Genomic DNA, 14,950 nt, shown 5'->3' with positions numbered 1-14,950 from the left:
TTCACCTCGATAAGGCAGGTGAAGGAGGGGCAGATCTTCCAGTCATTAATGAAGGCATCGACCTCATGAGGTTTGTATCAGGACGTTCAGTGGATCTGGAGCGGGTGGTGGTCCGCTCAAGGTGAGGCCGTTGTTCTGTTGATCTGGATCTGTGATATGGCTGTCTATCTGCTGCTTCACAATCCCTGAAACATTAGTCAAAAAGCAGCTCAGTTGATCTTTGTGCCCTTCTTCTATTTGGTCATGGTGCATCAAACTGATTTTGAGAAAGGTAATTGTTTAAAATTATTGAGTATGTTTAAAAAAATTTCCCCAACATATTTTGAGCAAAATCTCACTAAACTTCTTAAGAATTTCTAAGGAATCGCAATCTGTCTATAATAAAAACTCCCGTTGAACATAATAGGAGTTATAATCAATGAAAACCAAAACTGCCTGCTTTCCAAAATGAATCTCCTAAACATAACATGTGAACTGTGTGAAGTATTATTGTATTTTAAAGGAATTCAATGACTTTTCCTAATATTTTCAAAATAGTGAAGAAAATGATGTAAACATTGATTCTCAAGCCCCTAACACTGTTTATTAGTATACCAACTAAGATATAAAAATACTTTCAACACAATAATAATATTCTGATAAACCTGAACATTCAGGCAGAAAAATCAAAATGAGGTTAAACAAAAATAGGGCACCTTTGAAGTATGCAGCCATATTTAAACATGACCTCAAAGAGAACTCACTCTAGGGATCTGGTTAATCAGTCATCTAACTCAGTGTACTTTAGCTATACCAATCAATTCAAAATGTGTCTTAATTCACTGAAATAATGTGGTCTCTTTGACCACAAATAAATCTAACACTAAAACTTAATGGTTGTTGAAAGAAAAATAGTAAATTTAAATAACTTATCATTATTGATTTTTGTATTCCTGAAACCTAATATAATGCTTTTATTCCTAACTTGATCAATAAATGCTTTCTAACACCAACCCCACAATTTGTAAGAAACCTTAAAAACATTAGGTTTGGTCTAGAACTCAAAGTAGTATACACCAAAGTAATACTCCAAAAAATGTTATTATATTTCTACCCAGTTGTGATTACAAAACAAATATGCTTATATATTATAGTGAGTAAAACAGCATTAATCTCACCAGAACTTCCACTTTACCAATAAATTCTTTCAACCTTATTTTTGATAGTGAAAAACTACAAGCAATTAAAGAAAAAGAGAAAAGGACACAATTTCCCAAATATCATATAATTTTAAACCAGAAGACTTTAAATTAGAAGATTTTAGAAAGTAAATACTGGATTTATTTTATATCACATCCTGCAATCTCCTAAATTTTCTTTATGTTTTTGTTCCACAAAAATAAGAAATATATAATTATCATAATGTGAGATGAAAATAGGTTAATAAGTGAAACACAGAAGAACCCCAACAGAAGTGAAAACTTTCCCAAAATGTATTTTCACAGTTAAGGGAAATAAAAAGTTATATTTTAAATTTTGATAACACAGAGAAAGTCAAGATAGGCTCCTATACCCACAATCTGGTAAGAATAGATTTAAATGGGTAAAACTTAAGAAAATTTAAAGCAAGACACCTGAGTTACCAGTTTCATAGCAGAATCAACACCAATATACAAAACTTGAGAATTTTCACCTATATTTTGAGTGAGTATAAAGTCGGGAATATATAAATAACTTCACATAGCAACAACTGAGAAGTGTAAATAATAAGTAAATAAGGTTTAACATATTTTATTTCCTACATGGAATTCTCAAGTTGTAGACTACATTTCAATGAAACGTAATTCTGCTTACTCACCTTATTTTACTTTATGCATATAAAATGTTCTAAAATAGGTGGCCACTGGTGTTATCAAACTGCTAAAGAGTAAACTGCTCTATAGCAGTTTGATAACTCTTTAGGATCCCTCATTTGTAAATTTAAACCTTTTTTAGGTGAATAATCCAATTGTCTTCTAAAAGGTAATTTCATGGTCAGTCATGTTCCATTTTTTAATAAATATTCTATATTTTCTAATCTATGTTTAAAATAATTCAGATTTTTTTTAAATTGATCATTTGCCTGGACTGATAGACTACTACTCTGCAATACCTAGTGGCCTCTATTCTACAATATTTGGTGAGGATACTGCTTAACTGTTCCCTCATTGATTTATACTGACCTATAGTACTATAACAATATCCACTATTGAAACAACTATCATGAAAACATATAATAGCATATGCAGATTCTGATATAAGGATAAACTGACAATGGGCCATAATAGTAAACAATTTAGAATGACTTTGAATTTAAAGGTCAGTGTTAACTCATAAGAAAAAGTAAAAATGATTAATATTAAATTTTAGTACTCTTTTCAGTCATTTCTGAGGGAAATAATTTTATAATTATTGACTCAATTGTGAATCATTGAGTTTGTAATAATTCAGTTTTGAATTATTTTTCCAGTCAATGTGGTTGCTTGTAAGAGATTTTCAACATTTTAAGAAATCTGATGTACCTTCCCATCAATTTTGCTGCTTTTAGGGTCTCTATTTTCAATGAAAGAACCAAGGAACTCATGAAAAGTTCTGGGGAAGACTAGACTTGTGAGCTTTCTTTTTTATAGCTTATCATATCTACCCATTCATCCATCCATCCCAATGACATAACTCCAGACTAAAGTATGCTCAAAATAGAGTATCTGTGTAAGTATGAGAGAACACTAAGAACACTCCGAAAGAAAGAAAGAAAGAAAGAAAGAAAGAAAGAAAGAAAGAAAGAAAGAAAGAAAGAAAGGTAGGTAAGTTAAAAACACCAATTGAAACAATGAAATGCTTCAAAGTAATATTCAGAAATCAATGACAATTGTCCTATATTCTAACTCAGAACCCTAGTATATAGCAAAACAAAGACATTCTGTGTTTATATTGTATAAGTAAATTTAACAGATTTTCTTTAAAACTAAACTTATAAAAAGTAAAACTACTTAGAAATTATTCTTTTCCTTTATAAAGCTGAGATCTTTTATTTTTTTTTAAATGGCTGTATCTCTGAAGGATAAGTCTAGTCTCTTCTTTGTGGCAAGAAGCACCTTCCTTATGTTCATTCATATTGTGTAATATAGTAATCTGGTTAAGAGCAGAAGCATAATACTTTTGAAAAAATATCTTGAATGTTGTTATGGTTTAGACATGAGGTATTCCCCAAAAGCTCACATGTGAGACAATTCAAGAAAGTTTAGAGGTGAAATGATTGGGTTATAACAACCTTAACTAATCATTGCATTAATCCCCTGATAGGGATTAACTGGGAGGTAACTATAGGCAGGTAGGATGTGGCAGGAGGAGGAAGGTCATTGGGGGCATGTCTATGAGTATATATTTTGTCCCTTATGGGGATCTCCCAAAATTTCTCTCTCCTCTTGCAACGTCTTGAGCTGCTTTCCTCTGCCATGCCTCCCGCCCCCACCATGACATTCTACTTCTTTGGGGGCACAGAAAATAGACCTTGCCATCTATGGACTGAGACCTCTGAAATAAACTTTTATTTACTTTCCTCCTAGAAAATTGTTCTTGTCAGGTCTTTTAGTCACAGCAACCAAAAGATGACTAAAACAAATGCCAAGCTATTTTCTGAGCATTAACTGCATAACTGAAGCAAAACCTAAAATATAACATATACTCAGAAACGTTAAAAAACAAGACACTTGGGAGTAATTAAAGAAATACATATATTATACTTTTCATTTTCATTATAATGCACAAGATGCAAGTTTAAATATCTCAATTTTCAAAAGTTCTTGGTTATTTTAACCCTGCTTTGAATTTAAGAGAATTGCAAGACACTGCTGAGGTTGTGGCTCAGTGATAGAGCACTTGCCTAACATGCATTTTTTTTTTAATATTTATTTTTTAGTTCTCAGCGGACACAACATCTTTGTTGGTATGTGGTGCTGAGGATCGAACCCGGGCCGTACGCATGCCAGGCAAGCGCGCTACCGCTTGAGCCACATCCCCAGCCCCAACCTAACATGCATTCAATCCCCAGCACCATGAGGAAAAAGAGAGAGAGAGAGAGAGAGAAGAGAGAAAAGACAGAGAAGAGAGAGAAGAGAGAGAGAGAGAGAGAGAGAGAGAGAGAGAGAGAAGTGCAAGGCTGCTGAGAGCCATTGTCAAGTAGGAATGACGCATGGCAATTTCTTTGTTAGCCTACTCCATGTTGCCGTGGATTTTGCCCAGAACCTGTGTGTACAGTGCCGGTGACAGTTCGAGAATAAAGAGTTGCTGTTTGAATCTACAAGGTGTGAGTGGCTCGTGATTTTGTGCCCAGCCAGACTGCGGCACAAGGCACAAAATATTCACCATGGAAATCATGGTAAATATGTAAAGTACTGTGCATATATAGGAATATGTTATTGTTTTGGAGGAAGATGGATTAATTTATCCTTGGGCATAATAGCACTTCTCCACTGAATATTCCTATTAAAGTAAAAGAAAAACACTGTATGTTAATTAAAAGTACATAAGGTTACTCAAAAATAACAAGAATTATAGACTCAAATTAATAAAAATCTAAAATTAGAAAGTGATAATACAGACAACTGATGAGAGAAAGGAAGATATTATTAAAATCATTAATCACTCACAAAGCCTTTGTTATCATCAAAAAAGAAGTAAAATGTCTTCATATCTCTATAGTTGCATTTTTAAATAGTTATATTTGAAACTGTAAGATTAAATATCTCAAGTTTCTTGAGAAAATTAGAGAAAAATTTAACACTGAATAATATATTGTATTATTTGATATGCATATGTAAAAACATATAAGCTGTAAATATCCTGTTATGATTTTGAGTATTGTATTAAATATTTATGGTTTTCCTTGTAATTCAATTTTTATTTTGAAAATATAAAAATCTCATATTGACAGGATTATTTACCGAGCACAAGTAACATGCAGAAAATTAAAATACCTTTAAAATACAAATTTTCAAAATCTCAAGGGATGGTGTAATTCTTATTTTGTGAAATAGTTTCCAGTGGATGTTTGAGATTAATAATGCTCTGCTGATTATAACAAAGCTATTCCACTGTAGTGCTGGCTCTACATTATTTTTCCCCAGTTCTTTAAAGATTTCATAAAGCAGCAAATATTTTAAAGATACCTCTCTAAAGGATAGAATTATGAATTATTATTGTATTACATGAGATTATGTGATGTAGTATAGTCCTCACACTAAAATATGTGAGTTCTCTATTCAACAAATTCACTGATGAACTTCAGCTATTATGAATACAAACAACAATAAATACTGGAAAGTATGTGGGGAAAAAGGAACACTCATACACTACTGGTGGGACTGCAATTTGGTGCAGCCAATATGGAAAACAGTATGGAGATTCCTTGGAAAATTGCGAATGGAACCACCATTTGACGCAGCTATCCCACTCCTTGGTCTATACCCAAAGGACTTAAAAACAGCGTACTACAGGGACACAGCCACATCAATGTATATAGCAGCACAATTCACAATAGCTAAATTGTGGAACCAACCTAGATGCCTCTTTCAGGAGATAAATGGATAAAAAATGTGTCATTTATTCACAATGGAATATTACTCAACAATAAGAGAGAATAAAATCATGGCATTTACAGGTAAATGGATGGAGTTGGAGGAGATAATGCTAAGAGAAGTTAGCCAATCTCAAAAAACCAAATGCCAAATGTTTTCTCTGATATAAGGAGGCTGATTCATAGTTGGGTAGGGAAGGGGAGCATGGGAAGAATAGATGAACTCTAGATAGGGCAGAGGGATGGGAGGGGAAGGGAGGGGGTATAGGATTAGAAATGATGGTGGAATGTTGATGGTCATCATTGTCCAAAGTACATGTATGAAGACACGAATTGGTGTGAATATAATTTGTATACAACTGGAAATATGAAAAATTGTACTCTATGTGTGTAATATGAATTGTAACACATTCTATTGTCATATATAAATTTTAAAAATTAATAATAAATAAAGATCTGACAACTAAAAAAAAGAAAAGTTCTGAAATCAGATCACAATTTCAAAACCCTCCTTTAATCTACTTATAAGAGCATATTTTAAATGAATTACTAGAAATATTGCAAATAAAAAAGGAAGAGTATGTGTCTCAAACATGATCATCAAAAAATATTCTGAGACTTTCCTTTGTTTTCCTATTTTTACAAAAAAGTGGAATGATGTTAAAGCAAACTTTCCATATGCAGTGCTGCTTGCTGTACTTAGCTGAAACATCAAAATTCCAGTCCAAGTTCCATAGTCAGAAGATTGATTCATATTCTCAAGTGTATGCATGAAAGTGCATGCACGTGCACACAGACACACACACACACACACACACACACAATGTGTTCATTTTCAAGTATAAATTCTGCTTCAGTCACTATTGATCACATGATGTCCAACATTCAATACAAAACCAACGTAAACACAAAAATCATGAAAAATATGGCCCATTATTTTAAGATTCAAAGTAATCACCAGATGCTGAAATATGTATATGATAGCTGGAACTACAAAATAAAAAATTGTTTTTGTTTGGATTTTCTTCAAGACTCTCTAATCCTTTGATACATATATCTATCCTTATGCCATTATCACATTGTTTTGAACACTGTAACTTGGAAATAAGTTGTAAAAGTTGGAACTGTGAATCCTTCAACTTCACTCTTTTTCAAGCTTTATTGTTTACCTAGGACACCTTGAATTTCCATGTAAATGTAAGAATCAGCTTTTGCATCTCTCTCTCTTTTTCCCTCTTTCAAATAAATTATTTAAAATAAATATACTTAATAAGTTAAACACTATAGTAGAAAAGACGGACAACAATGTGCATGAACAAATGGGTAAATTTCAGCACACAGATTGATTATAGAAGATAAAAAAAGTCATATGAAAATGTTAGAAATAATAGTAGAATATGCAAAATATCAAAAAATGAGCTGAGTCAGTTTATGAGAATATTAAATGCCTAATTAAGAGGATTAAATGGCTTAATTTTCAAAAAAAAGAGATCAAAAGCTTTTGAACAAAGGTAATTATCAAATACTGAATTAAGAAAATTAATTCAGCAGTAGTGCATAGAATGAATCAATCTAGAAAAAGACTCTAACCTACAGTAATAGTGAAGAAAACAGTGAAGAGGTTATGGATGACAAGCATTATAAATAACAGTATACAAAATACACACTATACATTATATGGAAAATGCCAATATAGAGAAGTACACAAACAGAATGTTAGAGATAGAAGGAATCTCAGAAATCATACAATCCAATCTCTCTCATTTTAGTATAAATAAGCTAAGACTTACAGAGTCTTGGACAAAGTCACATAATTTGATGTCTTCTGAGTTGGAACTTGAATTGGACTTTCTGAATTTGAAAGTCCATCAACTTCACTAAAGTGTGAAATCCTTGGTAAAGGGGATATTTTTTTCTTCTTAATAATGTTTGAAAATCATCATACATATTAAATGTAAAGATGAATAACACCCCCCCAAAAAAAAGCCAACCAACAAAACAATAAACAACAAAGAACCAAAAAAATCTTTTAAATGTATAGATTCAGAAATGAAATGATAAATCAACAGAAATAGATAAACTATGGACAGAAGTATTCTTGAAAGAAATGGTAGTGAATTCAGGTTTAGACTTAAATATATGAAGTGTTAGAAGAATACTCCTCTGCTGATGTTAAGTCAGAGAAATCTGTCCTTTAAAGATGAGAAGTTACAGTTTATCAGTAATATTTTAATATTCATTGACTCATTTATTCATTAAGTACATTTAGGTTGAGTTCCTATGATATGCCAGTTACTACACTAAGCACTAGAAATTTGGGTCAAAGTCACAAGCATGATAGGATATTAAAATAAGAAAGAAAGATCCAAACATAAGCACTTGAGAAATAGGGAAAAAGTGAAGAAAACAGAAAATCAGTCAAGGGACAGAGTAAGAACTAAGAGAATATACCGTATTAGAAAAGCTTAAAAAGAGGCAATTAACAATGGAAGACACAAACAATAATAAACATGTATAAAATATCTAGCAAATAACCATAGAGGAAATAATTTCAACAAAGTGTTGGAGGCAGAAGTCAAACTGTATATGGTTTTAGGCTTAAGAACTGATGGTGTAGAGGCAGCAAAAGTAAAAGTATGTACTTTTACTGACCTAAGTAAAAGATAGAAGAAAAAAAAAAGAAAAGAAAACAGACCATTCTCAAGGTAGCTTGAGAGGGTGGCAGAGTATAAAGAAGATATTTATTTAGGAGATTTCATCAGTAATTTTCAGAAAAAATAAAATCATTAAATGAAGAGAGATTTAAATAAAAGAAATAAGAAATTAATGCAGGAACACTCCAGAGAAGTTGAGAGGGTAGAGACAAAAACCAAACAGTAAAGGAATAACAATGCAGAGAAATTAAGGTTAAAAAAAGAAGTGTATCTGGAACAGCATAATTATTTGGCTTTCATTGCATTTACTAAGAGTCCTCAGTACTAATTTCCACATAAGGCATTTATAGGAAAACAATCTCCATTCCACACAGGAATCTCATTCTTTACCATGACAGAGCTTGTTAGAATCCTTTCTTTAATTAGGGTTCTAGTTTTGGCGCCAAATATCTTGAGATAAGACCATCATTGCCTCTTCAAATTCCACAGTAACCCTCACCATTATTCTAGACCCAGGTCAGACATTTCCCATCATTCAGTTCTGACATCAAACCAATTTAAGATAACCTAGGGTATTTTGAGGCCAATTATTTCTATGCAAGTATCTCTCATTTTTGTCTATCATGTACAAGGAAAGCCCTGGTGGCCCCTGATATCTTCTCTCTAAATCATCTCCTACATTCTGTTCAATTATGTTCTAAATCTCAGCTGAATTTTCAAGAATCCTTATTCTATTGTTGACAAACTTTCTTATGTAAAGCTTTCTCCAGAATGTTTTCTGCATATGCCAAACTTGATATAACATTTAGCTCAATTGTGCAGCCTCTGCTCTGTGTAGCTCTCATCTGCATTTTTCACATTTCACAGTCCATGGACCCAGAAAATGAGATCAGCTCCTTGAAGATACTTCTGACCCTTACTCTCCTGACATAATGTGAAAAATCCTTACTTCTCTTAAGGATGCCAAGTAGCTGTAACATCCACTATTTTAATTCAGATGGCTAGTAATCTATCCGTTTTACAATTACTCTCTCCTAGTCATTGATAATTTAGGGAACTGGCTTTCCTACAGCTTCTTTATCCTAATTCCTATATTAATGGTAGATTTCAACACATATACATGAAGAAATTTGTTCAACATGAACCCCAATCTTCATATTTTTGTAAATTTAATGCTCCTCAATCTCCTACTTCTGGGGAAATATTATGGATCGAAGAACCCAATGAAACTACTCAAAGTCAGAAACACTAAACTCCAGCATCTCAAACTTTGATTTCAATCATTAATTCTGTAAAAGTTCTTATAATCTCCTCCACCATTCAACTGACCTTCATTTGATACTTTGTGTTCTTTGTTCCCTGCCACCTTCTTTGCTTTTCTTCCTTCCTTACCCATCCAGACTCTAGGAACTACTCTATGAACCGTCTCAACTACTTCCATACAGCATTTGGATTCCTTTCTAACAGTTTTGCTATTCAAACATTCATTGAAAGCTGGGTGTTGGTGACACACAGAGCTTGGGAGGATGAGGCAGGAGGATCACAAGTTCAAAGCCAGCTTCAGCAAAAGTGAGGCACTAAGCAACTCAGTGAGACCCTATCTCTAAATAAAATACAAAATAAGTCTGGGAATGTGGTTCAGTGGTCAAGTGCCCCTGAGTTCAATCCCTGGTATGAAAACCAACCAACCAACCAGGTATTGTGATGCACACCTGTAATCCCACTAGTCAAGAGGCTGAGGCAGGAGGAACTCAAGTTTGAAACCAGCACTCTGTCTCAAAACAAAAATTTAAAAAGGCTGGGGTAGAGTGCTCAGTGGTAGAGTGCCTCTGGATGAAACCCCAAATACACTCCCCACAAAAATCCTTAACACTGGTTTAATACCAAAATTTGATTTCTCTCCATTAACTTACTTAGCTTCTCCTCTTCGATCTATTTTCTTTTTTGTTCACAAATTCCATTTGTTTAGCCCAATCCCCTCCAAAGTCCCCTAAGACCTTTCATCTAGCAATCTTCCCTAACACATTCTTTGCTCTAGCCTATGAAAATATGGGCATACAGAATTTCCTATTCTAAACGAAGGAAACATTATTTGATACAACAAACTCCTACCTACTATTCTTCCTTCACACTTAGTGGATAAATTAATTTTCTTCTCTCCTATTCATGTCCAGACTACTGCAATCTGCTTACTACCACCACCACCACCCTTCTGAAATTCACATAGCTAAAAGCAACAATGACTCAATAAAACCAATAGGCATTTTTCATTCATTATTTTCACTACTGAAATTATTTCTTCTTGAAATTCTCTATTCCTTTAATTATGTTCTTAATTCTCATTCTTCCTTCTTTACATAGTTCAGTAGTTCTCCTTCTCCTGTCTACCACTTAATTATAATGAATCCCAAGACATAGGAAAACTCCTTGGTTGTCATTTCATGGGTTGTTTCTCAGGTTGATTTCACCTATATTTTTACACCTACTTATCATTATTAGTGAACTTACTCCTAAATTTCTCTATGTAGTCTTGACCTTTGTTTAAGCTTCAAAATTACTTACTTGCTAAAAATTTCCCCTTAGCCCTCTTAGTAGTTCTAAAACTGAACTTGCCTCATACTTAGACTGATTTCCCCGCTTAACTCTCAATACCTATTAATATACCCTATGCACCCAGTTACTCAAGCTATAAGTTAGGTATTGTGACTTTTCACTCTCCCTCAACATCCAAATCCCATTATTTACCAACTATAACTAATTTTAATTTATCAAATCACCCATATTCTATTTCTCTATCTACAACCTTAATCCCTATTTTCTTTTCATACCTTTTTTTCTCTTCAAAATTAACCATCCAGATACTCTCCAAAATAGTTATTCTACAGTGAATAAACTTATCATAGCCACCCCTTGATTAAAACTCTCCAAAGAACCCACAGCATCTGTAGTCTCAGATCCAAATTTGTCCACAGATTTTACAGGTTTCTTATAATCAGGGTCTGGCATTTTAGATTCATTTCTTACTACTTCATGCTTTGTGGATAATACCCCTAAAGCACTAAAATATTTCGTTTATTACTTCTGTAGCCTTGCTTGTATATTTTTGGAAAAATGTCATCAACATCTCACCTTGTCTCCACATAAATATAAAATAATTCCTGTTTATCTTTTAAGATAATAACTGAGTTATTTCCTAAATGAGACTTTCATATAAAAATCCATTACCTGATACCAACCATCAATGCCACTAATTCCTTAATATGCAAAGTATAGCTATAAGTAAAGATAAATACCAGGAAAACAAGTACAGTATAGTAGTACATTTTAAAATATTAAAATAAAGAATATATTTTAATAAGGGACATTTATTAACAAAGGGTATCATGATGTCCATTCTAAACATGTTTGTTCAGATGTTCAGTGTGTTTTAAAATGCACAATGAATGAAAAATAAGTTTGTACTGACTGCCATAACATGGCCAGGAGAAAAAATTTGGATTCCTAAATTATTTAATATTTATCTACTGAAGTAATAGAAAAGAACGTAAAAAAAATATTTAAGTCTTTATAGTTTTGTTCCAAGGAGATAGTACTCATAATTTTTCAAGTTACAATCTTGGCATAATGAGATCAGTGAAAACCTAGAAGCCTAGACTCATTTCCCCGCCCGGCCCTGGGGGTCAGGGAGCACACTAGGGATCAAACTCAAGAGCTTTTAACCAGTAATCAAGTAAATTAAATTAAAAGGGCTCGGGATGTAACTCATCCCAGCCCTTTTAATTTAATTTAGTTTATTTATTTATTTATCTTTTGAGACAGGGTCTTGCTATGTTGCTGAAAGCCTCGTTAATTTGCTAACCAGCTGAGGCTAGCCTTGAACTTGTGATCCTCTTGCCTCAGCCTGCAGAGCTGCAGGGATTACAGGATTACAGGCATGAGCTACAGCACCCAGCCAAGCCTAGATACTTTTGATGGACGGGTCATAGTCTAGGAATGTCATCTTGAGTTTACTACATTCATTCCATTTTGAAATCTCTAGTTATCATATAGCCAAATTATGACTCATTTGGAGCTATTAACATGTATTTATTCTCAGAAGGATTACCTCCAGAGGAGATTATATGCTACCTTGAAAACTAGGCTGAAACACTGGACACTTAGAAAAAGGTCTCACTTTCTTTTTTCACATTGGTCACTTCTTATAAGTGTTCCAATTATTTTTATTCAAGTAGGTGAATTAGAGATAATTTTGATATTTTGGGTTTTAGTTCAAAAGTGCTTGTGCAAGAGAAAGATAAATGCTCATATTTGAATCTTATCAAATAAAAAGAACCATGTAGTAAGGGAACTGAGGATTTTTCTGAGAATGAATTCAACTCCTGGATATAAAAGTAGGTAAGGAAAGGTGGAAACTTAAATAAGGAGAAGGTAGGGGCAAAGAAAGTATATTTTTCTATTCAGATAAAAGAATAAGTGGGCTAGAAGTTAATCAAAGAATAAGAAAGAAACATGCAATTCTGTAGTCTAAGTGTGGAGTAGTATTTGAATTAAGGTATCAAAGACATTAATTTCAAGTGATGATAAAACTCGGAGTATGGCCATGGAAGTGACTGTCTGAAATAGAATTAGGGGTAAAGCTCAATACTATATTTGAGATAGTTGAGAAGTGAGTGGGTGTTGAATAAATCTTTCAGGGAATGATGGCATTTACTCAAGCTGATGGCAGTACTTGTATCAAAGAAGACTAAAGTCAGGTGCAATAATCATTAATGAATAAAATAACATAACCAAAAGAACAACAGATGATAGAAATGTAGAAGGGTTAGGGGTTGGTTTTAGTTAGTTTTAGAACATATAAAAAAGGTATAAGTATAGGAGTAAAAGATAATAAAGACAGAACATTGTAGAAATAAATACAGGAGAATTACAGTTGACTAAAAAGCTTTATCTTCAAGAGTTATTCTAAGGGAGTGAGTAATAAGTCAGCCAAGGACCTCCTAATGGATTAGGATGGAGGTCAGAGGAATAGATAATTTAGTAGAGTGAGAAACAAATGATCAAAGTAGAGTTAAAGAAAAAAGCAAAGGAAGGGAATATTAAACTGAAATTTAGTGGAAGAGGAGCAGGGCTTCAATAGACAAGAATTATATACAACCAGGTATTCTAATTCTCATTTTGGGAAGTATATTCATTTTTTAACTATGCTTTAAAATATACACATATTCTTTTTTTTAAAGTTTGGACACAAATTCTTTTTTTAAAAAATATTTATTTTTTTATTTGTAGTTGGACACAATACCTTTGTTTTTATTTATTTATTTTAATGTGGTGCTGAGGAATAAACCCAGGGCCTTGACATGCAAGGTGAGTGCTTAACCGCTAAGCCACAAACCCAGACGTACACATATTCTTTTGTATGTATTAAAATAATAATAACAGCAAAAATACAATAATAACTAGGGAACTTCATTTTTACAACATCTGTCCAAGTGTTTAGTATAAGCTAGGCTTATGACTTTCTGCTATGTTAGAACAAGGCAGGTACATGTAAAATAGGCATGCAAATGTACAGAGGAAATCTTACAATTAGACATTTGATAACCTATTTTTTAAAACAAAATTTCCTGTGTTATATTACAATAAGAATGTCAATAATCTTTTGTTTCCTGACCACAAAACAAATCATGTCATATAAAGATAATTCATATAAATAGACTGATTAGGCTGAGTTTCAAAATTTGGATAAGATATGAAATTGATAACCAGTGTAGAGCTGATCAAAAACTAAGTCTATCTATATTAGCAAACTAAAAATCTAGCACAAAGCAATCTACTTACTGGTAACAGAGACTAAGAAAAATGCAAAGTATAAAAAAAGTACTAATTTTACTTAAAATGGTACATGATTTTAACTTAAAATGGAATGAAGAGATAGCAGAGTAAATAGAATAAGACTAAAATAAGTAATGTCTCATTCATGCATGTCACCCACCTTAAGAAAAGATGTGAAAAAGTGCCAGGAACCAAGCATATACCTAATTTTTAATATTTTTCATAAGGTAACTTGCGACCAAAAAATAGAATGTATCATATAGCAACAGTAAAATTATAGACGAAACAACAAATAAGTAAGAATTATTTAATTTTAAAGCAAAATAATAGAAAAAAGACAATGTGCAAAAGAAAATTAAATATATGTATATTAAATGTATATAAAATTATAAACATTATTATATAATTAAATTTCAAGGCTCTAAATTTTTATTATATTTATGGAAAGATCACAAAACTTGAATTACTAGGAAATTATTGTCAATATTATCTTTTACATTTCCTTGCATATTTATCCACATGAACGCAAACTTAGGAATTTATCCATGAGTTTTCATTATTGTTTCTAAATTCTTTATTATCAACTCGTAATTAGCTATTTTAATAGGCATAAAGGAGATCACACAGAGTTCCAAATCACTTTGCAACAATAGTTAGGGTGAATAAATATGGCATGTAATTCTTAATCTATACTAAAGTGAATCCACCACCACATTATCATTGTCATTCTCTTCTCTGCTAAAGGGCCTCAAAAATTGCCAGCAAACTGTCTTAAATTCCTAAAATTACATATAGCTTTGAGAATTTTGCAACTTTTAGAGACCTTCTTTCCCTGCTCTTTTTTGGTCATCTCCAGTTTCTATTATATGAC

The 14,950-nt window shown here is 32.6% G+C and overlaps 1 protein-coding gene across 33 annotated transcripts in view; it reads right to left on the bottom strand.

Moving 5' to 3' along the window:
- RIMS2 (regulating synaptic membrane exocytosis 2) overlaps window positions 1-14,950 on the bottom strand; it is a gene marked incomplete at both ends in the record, with an annotated part of 602,684 nt that overhangs the window by 185,293 nt on the left and 402,441 nt on the right. For 26 of the 33 annotated variants that reach the window (XM_081266168.1, XM_081266157.1, XM_081266187.1 and 23 more), the window contains one exon: window positions 6-185. The exons of the other annotated variants lie outside the window; for them this stretch is intronic. In XM_081266168.1, coding sequence (XP_081122294.1) covers window positions 6-185 — 180 coding nt within the window. The remainder of the gene's footprint in view (window positions 1-5; window positions 186-14,950) is intronic. 33 annotated transcript variants of the gene reach the window in all.

The sequence above is a fragment of the Spermophilus citellus genome (assembly GCF_964194105.1).
Source record: "Spermophilus citellus genome assembly, chromosome: 14".
Classification (NCBI taxonomy): Eukaryota; Metazoa; Chordata; class Mammalia; order Rodentia; family Sciuridae; genus Spermophilus; species Spermophilus citellus.
The sequence above is the reverse complement of the archived record's forward strand: the minus strand, read 5'-3'. Positions and strand labels throughout refer to the sequence as shown.